Here is a 12,747-nt window from a genome sequence, read left to right as displayed (position 1 = left end):
AAAGCAGTTCTCCATGAAATGCTTCACACACACAAACAATCAAAGGTTTGGGAATGTGTTTTGGTAACAAGCAGGAAAGATTACATCCATCCACTGGGTCCGTCCTGAGAGGCTCATCCTGCGTTCACCATGTTTGATTACCAGCAAAGTAAATAGTGAGGGCAGAGCTTACTTCCCTGTGGGAGGGGCAGTGGGAGGAGTTATTCCTCTTAAAACGTCACAAACAGAGCAAACTCAAACTTGCTTGTCTATGCACACAATTCACAAATTGTTTATGAGGCTATGGAAATGCTGTTCGAAAACCATTGAAAAGTGACATTTGTTCAAATATGGGACTTTAAAATATACATACATTAATACATTGCTCCCTTTTTCAAAAAAACTTACAGTGGTTACGTGACATCTTAGCTGTTCCATGACAGGTGTGTTTTATTTCTTTCTGATTGCAGTAATTAAAAAACATTTGTTAAAAAAAAAAAAAAAAAAAAAGTGGAAGGAGGAGCTACAGTAGTAGCACTTTGCTACGTAGCCTGGGACCAGAAGTGGCCGATTATCCCTTTGAAGGTAAAGCAAATAATATCTGCTGCGAAAAATGAAAACAACAACCTAAAACTGTCTGATACCTTTCAGATCATCTCCATGGATTAGTGGGAGAAAGTGATGGTGCCTGCTTGAATCATGTCATTGAAACAAACATGTTGACCTATAAATGATGATAGATCTCCTGTGTACATCAGAACTTGATCTTTTGTAGACGCAGCAATACCAGGAAGTAGCAGTAATGGCATGATGCACTCTTATTTTGAAGAGTCTCACTGCCTCCTCTCAGCCTTCTCATCAGCTGGCATCAATCCTGAAGTCAGCACCCTCTACTTAAGCTCACCTATGTCTCTATGTCTCTGCCAGACTGTCTGTGTTCTGCTGTTTCCAGACATTCAGTGGTTCTTCCTGTGTTTTTTGGATTGATTCTTCGGTTCTGTACCCTGCTCGGCTTCTCGAACCTTCCTCTGGATCATCCCTTGGACACCTCTGCTCTCTTGGCTGGTCTCTCTGTTACCAAACTCTGGTCTGCCTTCTGGTCTTCCTGTTTCGTCTTCCCCTAGTGCCGGTGCCCCTGGTTCCAAGCAACAAAGAATCTAAATCCTATTCCTGCTTCTGAGTCCTCTTCTTGTCATACAGCATGACAAGTAAAGTCAGTGATATCTTTTACAGATATAAGAACATTTTTGATTTAACTGAAAAAACACTTGTTTTGAAGCTAGCTTCAAAGGAAGGAACACATCTTCATGGTTTTCATTTCAAATCCATTGTTAAAATCTGTATCGAATCCAAGGGCCTGTACTATGAAGCTGGATAAGTACATACTGATATCGCTTCGTTGGCTTCACCTAATCTAACATTCTCTGACAGAGAGCAGCTGTACTACGAAGCAGGATATCAACACGTTCACTTAAGACAGGTGATTTCAGCCTGGCAACGTGCACACTCGTGACAGGGGGAGATAGCAGCGTCAGACTGATCACAATCAGAGAAACACTGTTGCGTCACAATTGAGTAATATTTAAAAATATGAGAAAATGAACACCCATAAAACATCCAAAAACAACTCTGTTGCTGAAGAAAAAAGCAGGAAGAAAAGAACACAGGCAGGAAGTTGCTGACACTGTTAAAGTGTAAAAGCGTGTGATTATCCAATATTAATCCATGGGATGATAAACGGACAGCGCTTTGATTAGTTTCACTTTATTATATCACAGACTTCTCAATTTATCACACACACTGGGATGAGAGCACATTGTTTCACTGTAGTATGTTCCTGCTGATGCTGATAGCGTCATTATAGCATATGTATTAATGAATGAGATGATCCGTCCATTCGTACGAAGAGTGTCTGACATCAGCTGACTGTAGATCAGTCCATCAGATATAAATCTATATTTTTTCCTAAAGGATGTAATGTAAATGAAAGGATTGCATTTATCCATTAATAATATTTCTTTCCTAAACACAGCTGTCAGATCACACCAACCAGGATGTTCTAACAATGGGCAGGTCATTTTACAAGAGAACTGATTGGTCAGGAGGCAGGACTTTACTACTCGCTCAAATCTTATCCACTTCATAACCTGGTCCAGACCAGGTCAGGTGTTCAACGTAACTTACCACAGTGATTTATCCCAGTAAGATGTTAGCCGGCATTATAGTACAGCACACACTAAGTAAATCCTGGAAGTTAGAAGAGGAAATCCAGCTTCGTACCGAAAAGTTTGAACCTAAATTAGAAAAAGTAGAAATGAGATATCGTCCCACAACATTTCTTTATTCATATTCTTAGCTGAGCAATATTCAATAAGAATGATGAGTGACAAAAATAAAACCGCCTTAACAAAAGGCCAAGTGGTGCTTTGTTTACAACATGAATAACAGTTTAAAACAATAAAGTGACAATATTAGAAAATAAATAATGAAGAACATGTAGAAGGAAAAAAAAAAGAGCCCTGGACAGTGAGTATCGTCTCCATCATCTCAGAAATAACTGAATATCAAAAAATGCTGACTCATAGGTCTATTATTTCGTGCTGAGGGAAACATCCTGGATGGGATTAGAACTTTAATCTTACTCCGCTTTGCAGGAGGAACATGAAGTGAGAGACAGAACGAAGAAACAAAAAGATGAATACACAGATACGGCTGTCAGAGTATGCACAGAGATCACCCTGACTCAGCGATAAATACAAACACACAACACATACACACAATACTGGAGCTATATTTGATCATAACCGTCAGCATAAAAGTAGACGATATAATCCACGATAGTAATATTTATTACTACAAGTGCTTTAAAAGATAACGTTAATGTGGGAATTGTGTCCCAGTACCTTTAAAGTGGTGAAGAAATATCCCGTCTTACACCCCCTAGGCCATAAAAACCATCCAATCAGGTTAATTGTTATGAAGTTTAAAGCAACACTTTATCGTCCAGTTTAGGACATTTAAAGACAATAAGTTACAATAGATTTCCTGCCTGTGGGAAGATGAGCAGATATTTCACCAAACAGTCTCTGTGTGCGCTTTGATTGACAGCTCAATAAGCTCCGCCTCATCAGATCAAAGGCGGGGCTTCATCTGTCCCTCAGGGTCACAAACAAATAATTTCACCAGACGACTGGTCAAATAATGTGATGACACAGGAGAAAAGGAGGCTAAATGTGTTTTTTTAGGTGATGAAAACAAAACAGCGATGTAGCTACGCAGCTAGCTAGCATGCTACTGTTGTTGTCACTACCTAATCTTTTCACGGACAGAATCCTTTTGCATGCACGTAGACTACATCACTTCCATCACTCGCAATCCTTACGACAGAGTGGACCATACGACATTTGTTAAATATTTTAATAGTACACATTTATATATTTGACTTTTTTGTGGTGTTTTTAATTAATTAAAAAAAAAAAAAAAAAACGTTTTAAAACAAAATATACAACATTGACAATCAAAAACCAAACAGAAAATAAGATAAAAACCAAAATAAATTGTAATTCACTCAAAACATAAATTTCTATTCCTTTTTAAGTAGCAGGGTTTCAACCTTTTAAATAGTACACGAACCACTGTAAAATAAGTCAACCAGATGTAGACGCGTTTTGCGCATAAATTGAAAGGATCCGAAACAATCAGGCCCGGATGTAGACGCATTACGCGCATGCGTTTAAAGGATCTGAAAAGATTAAGTAGTGACAGTTGTTTTACAACATAGTGATGTAGCTACGCAGCTAGCTAGCTAGCATGTTAATGTTGTTTTTCTACTTCTGTTCATGCTGAAAGCAAACTCGTTCAATGAATCAAACATCAGGTGAGTCTGACCTTTACACTGTGTGTGTGTGTGTGTGTGTGTGTGTGTGTGTGTGTGTGTGTGTGTGTGTGTGTGTGTGTGTGTGTGTGTGATCCGTCTCTCCTCAGGTGTCCGACGTGTGCCTCGGGGCTCTCTGGGAGTTCTCCTCCCCCCTCCCTCTCCCTCTCTTCTCACCTCCCGTTGGGACAAACTTCCTTTTGTTTTTTTTACGTTTCTTATCAGAGCACCAGACGCGCTCACAGTACTCCTCCACACGCTGAGCGTCTCCGTAGCCAATCAGCTGCAGGAAGTCCTTGTACCACAGCCTGGAATGTGAGCCTGTTCTGGGGCTGATACTGGGCCCTGGTAGGAGTCCTGAGGAAGAGGAGGATGAGGAGAAAGAGGAGCACTGACTTCCTTCACCTCCGTTAGCCGCATGGATGGCCGATTGTACGCGTTCTCCTTTGAGCACATGCAGAGTAACACGCAGTAAGGTGTGAATGTATCCGTGTTCCACAGTCTGACACACGTACACTCCAGAGTCTGAGCTTCTTGTTCGTAAGATGAGCAGCCCATAGGACGTCATGATGACGCGCTCATCTCCTCGAACCTTCAGGACACAGAAATGATTAAATAAACACACTTATGTGTGTATGCCTAACAAAACATTATTTTACAGCATATACATCCAATTGCCCAGTTTTAGATCCTGTGTTCCGTCATTTTGAAACCACGTGATTGATGATGTCACACGGCCCCACTGCCTGTAAACATCCCATTATTTTCTATTGAAGTGAAGCATTCAGCCTGCTTTTTAGATTATTTAGCAGCTTTTTCAGTCAACATCAGAACTTGTCCTGCTTTTGGTTCCGTAAAACCACATGATCACATGAGTTCTTATTTTTTAATCATTAGTCATAGTGCTTTCCCTCTTGATATCTTTGTATATCTGCTCCTTGATTTATTTTATTTTTAATATTACCTTATGTAATATACTTGCTGCTGTTTTTTGTTCTTATCGGTTCAAGTTTGAACAACAGTAAAGAAGTCTTATCACAAAATAAAAAGCAGTAGATCTTAGTAGATGAAAAAAATTAATTAGTCGACAAAATTTACACTGATAATGACACCTTGATTTTATAACTTAATAATCTAAATTAAAGTTTAATCCATCCGATATTAATATCGAATATCAGCCCAATATCAGAAAAAAACAGTGTGGAATTATATTGGCCTGCATCTAAAATCTCTGATATAATCATTCTGATACATAAATTGTTTTATTGGGTTTTTTTAGGTTATTTTTGAGGGTCTAGTAATTAAAAAAAAAAAAAAAAAGTATTTTATTCAATAGTAGGATATCATTCTGTTTGAGGTTAAAATGTGCATCACCAATTGGTTAATAATGAATGGGTCAGTTTTTCTCATCCCGCTGCTGACTATCGTTTTCTTTTGGCGTAAAATCACTAGCTCAATACTTTACTAACATTCCACACTAACAACAAAATAAGTCGTAAAAGTAGTGCAACTATCGGCCAATACTTAAGGCTGCAAAGTCAGTATTGTATCAGAAGTGATAAGGTTGCCTGAGGACAGCCCTAACAGAGATAATTTACAAACCTCTCTCTTCTCTCCGTGGTTTTGTAGAAACCAGAGCACCTTTGCCTGAAGCGATCGAGGGACGCACTGCAGTAATGTGCTGTTGCTCTCCACGCTGTAAACAACCTTTTCCTCAGCTCTTTGCCATTTCTCATCTCCAATGTAAACACACACACACACACATACACACACACACACACACACAAAAAAAATACAGAATAAAAGTTAGTGAGGCAAACAGGAAAACTATGACCTACAGACATTTGTTCTTTCAACAAAACACTGCAGCAGTTTGTTTTTCTGTTTTTTCAGGGAAACCTGTGGTTACACACATCTTATTCACACACACAAAAGTGCTGAAAACAGTCTTTTCACACACACACACACAAACACTAACCATCAATTTGGAGCCCATTACACAGCTGGACTGCGTTGCCATGGCGAACATCCTGTCGCCTGAATCGTCTGCTGGTGGAGAGGAGAGAGCAAGGAGATGAACTAGCATGTGTTTCGAATTCAAAACAACGTGTGTGTGTGTGTGTGTGTGTGTGTGTGTGTGTGTGCGTGTGTGTGTGTGTGTGAGGGAGAGGTGAAAGATTTAAAACAGGAATAATGTGATCAACAGCATTGATAGATCTTATATAACATGTCAACAGTTTGTTCAATATTACCTTTTTTGTCGATATCTAATATGCCGATATTGACCAATATCAGACTTCCAAATATAAACCGATACTGATATATACACAGACCCCTCCCTCGGCTAATTTTAGGTTTAATCATACTTTTAATGTGATAACATTTATTTAGTTTTTACATGAGGTGCGGATTGGTCGTTAGCTTAGCGGTTAGCAGAGATGTAGAGTTCTACTTTCCTACTCGAGAACTGTTGGGGTAAAGCTGCTAATGTGTGCGTGTGAGTTGTTACCTCTTGGTGAAGACTCCTGCTGGGTAATACCTGGAGCAGGTGAAACCATCCCAGGCACAGTACGGGTCTCTAGCGAGGCAACAGTCTGCACACTCTGATCCATACAGATCACACTGGTGCAGTCTGACCTGGGCCACGCCCACTTCTGAGCCCACGTACAACTGTTGCTGTGAACAGAAACAATATGTCATCCTGATTGAGCCATTTGGGCCATTGAATCCAAACAAACAAGCCCTTTTCTGTTTTAGAGCAACCCATTCTATTTTTAATAATTAAATGTGATGAACACTATAATACTGTGCTTATTATGTGTATAACACAGATAAAGACATAATTTAGGCCTCGCTAGCTGTGTTTCTGTTACCCTTGGAAATGCACAAAATCTAAAAAGCGCAATGGAAACACCTGGATTTTTAAAAACAAACAACTCAAATATCGCTAAAACGTTTTTATGCCTTTATAAGGAGGTTTTTCAGATGTTTCCATAATGAAATGAATCGTTAAAGCTCAATGGAAACACTTTTAGCCTAATTACACATCACAGGACATGACGTACCTGGTTACATGACCACTTCTTTCTGAGAAAACATTGTGCGGTATGTAGGGATGGGAATTGATAAGATAAGATTTTAGCAATTCCGATTCCATTATTGATACTGCTTATCAATTCGATTCCTTACCGATTCTCTTATCGATTCTCATTGGGTGAGGAAATTAAATTATACAAATGGATTAGTTTGCTTCAACTCTGTATTATGTATTATATTATACTCTGTATAATATAATACATGATGCTGGGAGACGGTGTAATGAAGCGTGTGGGTTACTACATCCAACAACCGAACATTTTGACTTATCCTCTCGTAACTTCGGCATCCTTGAGCTTGGACTACAAAATTGCAGCGAGAAATAAAAATGGCGGATTGCTCGAAGTGTTGGGCCTGGAGTCGATGTCCTAATTTGGCAGTTCCGCTGCAAATACTGTGACATTATTGTTCAAAAAACATAATAGAGAATCAAAAAAACGTAATAGAGAATAGAAAAATCGAAACAGATTGAAAAATATGACCAAAACAGAATATAAAGATATTAACGGCGCACCTGAAGAGACTAATTTGAACTTTTCTGTAGTTCTAAACACTCTAAATATACAACAAAATGCATTTAAGGGCTAAAAAAGTGGATTTAGCATGATATGTCCCCTTTAATGTTCCATGTTAGCTGTGCTGTATGAACAGCATAGCAGCAGTGCTGAATTCTTCCCAATTATTGTTTAACATGGGGTTGAATGATGAAGGTCTTTTCACTCCGTTACCTTTTTGTTGTTATGGAGTTTAATGGACAACATGAAAGTTGGTCACAGCCATCACACACTGAGCTACAACTCAATGGTTCCTGTTCTAATACCCAATGTTCTTGATTGGATTTTTTAAAACAACATTGTTCTGGGGTTTCCATGGATACGGTTGATGATATCGGAGAGGAAAGGAAAAGAAAAAGTGCTGTAAATCTTCAATTAGAACCTACATTAAAAAAAAAAACCCAAGGTGCACTAGAAAACTAGTTTCGATATAAACAACAATGAGTTTCTGTCAGATCAGTTTTGCAGGCCGCGTGCTTGCTGAGCCTGAACGGTTTGTGGGCAAAGGAAAATCCCACACATGCACGGGAGAACAAAAGGCTCCACTGAAAAAGGCCGTGACCCAGGTGAAATAGATCTTTCAGCGTTTGAAAGGCTGCAATGTTAACTCAGATCCACTGAGTGACCCAAAACAAAGAGTTTTTCAAAAAGCGGCACAGAACAGATCAATTCATCTTCAGCTGTTATAATAAAATTAAAAGGATTTGCAGCTTTATCACCCAGTGGCTTAACAAGAGATGAGCAAAGAAAGAGCTGTTGGGTTGTTCTCTTACCCGTTTAGGTGATATTATAATCTCTTTTATTGGTACCGGCACCTGCAAGAGAGAAAGCATCCTCAATGTTGATGCCATCCTATTTTCATTAGCTTTAAATTGTCAACTGTCCAGAATTGGAAACTCTAAACGATGGAGTACCTTGAAAACTTGCAGCTCTTCCAGTAACACTTCCTCCATAGTGTTTGTGTCTTTGTTATAGATGGTAATAACTTTCAACACAACTGAGTCATCTACAAATAAAACACAGGATAATGTCTTAGAGGGATTGTTCCACTGTGACAAATTTGGCCTAAAATATTTGAAATGTACTTATTAGAAGATCTATGCTGAGTAATGGTAAAGTTTTATGTGTGAGTCCTTCTATCCTCAGGGTTTGTGAGTTTTCAACTCTTCTTAAATTTCTCACTAACTTCAGCCACGTGTCAGCCACAGATTGTTTAAGGTGGAGTAAAGCTCCCTTAGGAGAGCTCTTCTTTTTTGCTTCCCTAGCTGTGTTATCATTAGAGTTTTTTGCAAAATAAAAGCAATATTTCTAAAATTTCCACATCAAAGGTTGTTATGGAGCCTGGTAAACACATACATTCCTTTGTTATTTCACGTCTAATGTAGCACTAATATTTTTTTAAGTATAATGCTAAGAAATGTCTAGGTCTCATCTTCTGTCCACACGCACCGCGCCATATTTTGTCACATATGTTTTTTGGGTCAGAACTGTTTTCATCCTCTTTCTGGAAACAAAAGAGGTTTAAATCGACATCTTTTACTTTCCCTGTAGTTTTAGAGCAACTAAAAGCAGCACACGTTGTTATTGTGGCTGAATAAGCTGCTAAATTATCTAAAAAGCTGCTAAGTTATCTAAAAATCCGGCTGAACGCTACACTCCAATAGAAAACAATGGGATGTTTACAGGCTGTGGGGCCGTGTGACATCATCAAACACATAAATTTCAAAATGGTGGAATACAGGCTCTCAAACTGTGTAGTACCTTTTTAAAAAGGAAATTAAATGAATATGATGCAAAATAATGTTTTGTTAGGCATAGATCTAATAAGTACATTTAAAAGATTTTAGGCCAAACTTGTAAAAACAGTGAACGATCATTTTAAAAAAAGCTTAAAATACAAATATTCTCTCTGCTGCCTGGCTTGTGTATTTGTGTACAATATTTGTGTATTTATACCAGTTCCGATGTAGAGGACGTGGTAATGTCCATCCTGGGCTTGAACTCTGTCCACTGCAATCTGTGTCAGTTTCCTTCCGTCCTGCTCGGTCTGCAGCAGGACCGGTTTTTGATGCTGTGGAAGCACTGGTCGATACATCACTGGGTGAGAACGGACAAACCTCAGAACCTCGTCGGGAAACTCCTTGGAGCTGGAGAAGCCGCCGCCGTTCACTTTACTGGCACACTGTTGAAGAGAGTTGGCAAAGGAGAATATTGGAATCAGGAGACAAAAGGACACTCGTAATTGCATCGCAACTTTTTGTGTTGCCGACAACAAGCTGAAAAATCATGAGCCAAGCTCACATTGTCCCTGCACGATCTGCTGAAGTGGCGCTAACAATGCTGACATTCACTGTCACTGCCCTACATTCTCCAAAACAATGTTCCCTTTAAAAATGTCTCCAATTAAGTCGTGAACAGAGAGTCAGTCTTACAGATCCAGGACGAGGGTACGGGACTTTGTCCTCATAAGGTGTCCAGTGATGCTCAGGTCTTTCCCGAAAGGCAAAGGGACCGTTAAAGGCTGCTCTGATGTCATCCATGAGATAAACACACACCGCGTATCCTTTGAAGACGGCACTACAAAGGAAGGATTTTTAGTCTGATGTGTAGCAGAGCTGAAACAAAACAACACACCCTGACCTATACAGTACCTGATGGTGCTGAACAGGCCAAAGATCTCTGGATTTTTCTCATCTTTGTCTTTCAGAACAAACACGTCCTCTGAAAGAAAATACAAAGATATTTCTCTCTAGTTTCTGTGGTGGATGTGGTGTGTCATTTTGACCTTTTTTCATTGGAAACTCAAAAGTTTTGCACACAAACTACCACAAAGTCATGATTTTTCTTGTCAACGTAAATGGGTAATTCTATGTATTTTCAACAAATGGCCAACGAACTTCGGTGTCAAAACATTCAGAAGTTTTTACCAATTGTTCCATGATTATTCAACAGGCACACTGTAAATTTGATCAGATGAATACTTTTTGAGATATTAAAACTATTGCATCAGAAAAACATTCATTTTTGAAAACATATAAATTTGAAGAAATTTCTCATGTTCTACATTTTTAACAATTTATATTTAGTGTTACCAGTGAACAACCAATAAACAATAAATGATTATGAGACAGAGGTAAGATACAATGGACTCATGTAAAGGATTTTAAATGGTGGTGAAATAACCAAAAATGTAGCTTCAAAATTTAAAAAATAGAAGTCGTATAAAGAAAGAGTAACCTTTATACTATAAATGATTATTATTATTATAAATATTTTTCTAACATTCCTGCATACAGTTTTGGGCCAATAAAAATAGTAAAAAAAAACATCACCTAAGAACCAATGCAGAAAAAAAATCAACACATACCCCCTCACTAAATGTGTCTATTTCTCAAAAAGTGTTCATCTGATCAAACTAAAAAAGTACAGTGTGCCTATTGAACAATTAAGGAACAATTGCTAAACATTTGAGAATGTTTTTAGTGCGTGGGATGTCGTAAAAATTTGTTGAAATGACATGAAATGACCCAAATGCCTTTCATTATTTTTCCTGCTGTATAGATTTATTCTTCCTTTTGAACTTATTCATAAATTTGTGTGATTATTTATATTCATATTTGTATCTCTTATTTTGTAACTTATAATAATAACTGCATTGATTCCTAAAACAATGCAGTGCACACACACACACCAAGATTATCAAAGTGTGTGTCGATGCCGTCTGGTCCTGCCACAGAGCAGATGAGACGTGTTTTCAGATAGGAGCTCCATCGATTCACCAGCATCCTCTGTCCTCCTTGGTCATTCTGAGGGATGAAAGAGACCAGAAGTTTGACAGCAGAGTGAGGACCGGTGCAAGGACAGAAAATAAGCAAACGTTCTCCTCTATCCGCTTTCTCACCGCACACACTCTCCCAACACGTGTATAAACAGCCTTGTTCACGCCGTCAGAGTCCATCCCACGTTCAGTGAAGAAGAAGTAAACTTTATCATCGTCTCTGTCGTCGTTGTCAGGAATAACTACTGAGCCCACAAATTTAGGTTCTGTAGGGGGAAAAAATGGAGAAAATACACAGTGAATAACATTTAACTTTGGATCAAAGGGGATATATATATATATACATATACGTATATATATATAAAGTGTCAAATACAATAAATACATTATGGTTACTTAGTTAAAGCAATAGGGGCCTCATTTATTAATCTGTGCCTATGATCACTTCAGCTGGCGTACGCTAAAAACCAGAAAGTGCATACACAAAAAAAACACTGACTTATAAACGAGGGCGCACATATGTCCCACGCCTGTTTCCGTTTACAAATAACAATCAACTCAAAAGTTGTGACACGTGAGGAAACACCTTGCTCATACGGTGCCTATAAAAGGTCAGGTGAACATCCTTAATGAATATTTACTAATATGAATTTCATGGTGGACCAAGGGTAAAAAGAGCAAATAAAACAAATTTCACTCAATGCGAGGTGGAGGTAATAATTGATGAGGTGGACACACACAGAATAGTGCACTTTGGGGTTTTAAAGGGTAAAACATGGTGTCTTGTGAGAAATGGCCCAAAAATCACTTTCTCTGGCAGAAACAAAAATAGTCTGCCATCATTGGAAGTCAAATTAAAAGGTCACTTATCCAACTTGACACATGTTTTGTTTTGTGTGTTTTGTGGGGGGGGGGGGGGGGGAGTTATGATAGTAAGTTACGTATAATGTCAATTGATTAAATTAATGAATTAAAAGAAACAAAATACTACAGCAAACTAATGGGAGGAGACATTTTATTTTTTCAAGAAACAAGAACATCTCCATTTGAACATGAAAAATTAGGAAAGCTTTATAAAGATCAAGTGTTTCATTCATCTAGAAAAGGAGTTAGAATAAAGATTAAAAACAAAATACCATTTAAGGTTGAAAAGACAATTATAAATAAAGAGGGAAAATATCTTACATTACTGAATATATATAATCTGCCAGAAGAAGGTACACATGTAATTGAAAAGATTATTGAACTAATTGTTGAACATACTAAAGGTATCCTTGTTGAATGAAAAATTGGATTCACAAAGTGTAACCAAACATAAGGCCCATAATGATGCTGCTATGATGAGAAAAAGGATCAACAGATGTATGGCGAACATTCAATTTAACTGAGAGAGATCATACTTAATTTTCTCCGGTTGCTGTAAACTACTCAAGACTAGACTACTTGTTCATGTTCTCAAAAGATGT

The 12,747-nt window shown here is 38.2% G+C and overlaps 1 protein-coding gene across 2 annotated transcripts in view; it reads right to left on the bottom strand.

The window, feature by feature from the left end:
- Window positions 1–3,551: 3,551 nt before the first annotated feature.
- sema3e (sema domain, immunoglobulin domain (Ig), short basic domain, secreted, (semaphorin) 3E) overlaps window positions 3,552–12,747 on the bottom strand; it is a 39,725-nt gene continuing 30,529 nt past the window's right edge. The window contains exons 7-17 of one of the 2 annotated variants that reach the window (XM_028450280.1): window positions 11,405–11,547; window positions 11,195–11,309; window positions 10,155–10,224; window positions 9,936–10,080; window positions 9,460–9,685; window positions 8,418–8,509; window positions 8,277–8,318; window positions 6,363–6,529; window positions 5,832–5,902; window positions 5,456–5,589; window positions 3,552–4,445 (exon numbers count right to left, since the gene is read on the bottom strand). In XM_028450280.1, the coding sequence (XP_028306081.1) occupies window positions 3,960–4,445; window positions 5,456–5,589; window positions 5,832–5,902; window positions 6,363–6,529; window positions 8,277–8,318; window positions 8,418–8,509; window positions 9,460–9,685; window positions 9,936–10,080; window positions 10,155–10,224; window positions 11,195–11,309; window positions 11,405–11,547 (1,691 nt within the window). In that variant the 3' untranslated portion in view covers window positions 3,552–3,959. The remainder of the gene's footprint in view (window positions 4,446–5,455; window positions 5,590–5,831; window positions 5,903–6,362; window positions 6,530–8,276; window positions 8,319–8,417; window positions 8,510–9,459; window positions 9,686–9,935; window positions 10,081–10,154; window positions 10,225–11,194; window positions 11,310–11,404; window positions 11,548–12,747) is intronic. The other variant, XM_028450281.1, reaches the window with a different exon arrangement.

Source organism: Gouania willdenowi, chromosome 6 (genome assembly GCF_900634775.1).
Source record: "Gouania willdenowi chromosome 6, fGouWil2.1, whole genome shotgun sequence".
In the NCBI taxonomy this organism is placed as follows: Eukaryota; Metazoa; Chordata; class Actinopteri; order Blenniiformes; family Gobiesocidae; genus Gouania; species Gouania willdenowi.
The sequence above is the reverse complement of the archived record's forward strand: the minus strand, read 5'-3'. Positions and strand labels throughout refer to the sequence as shown.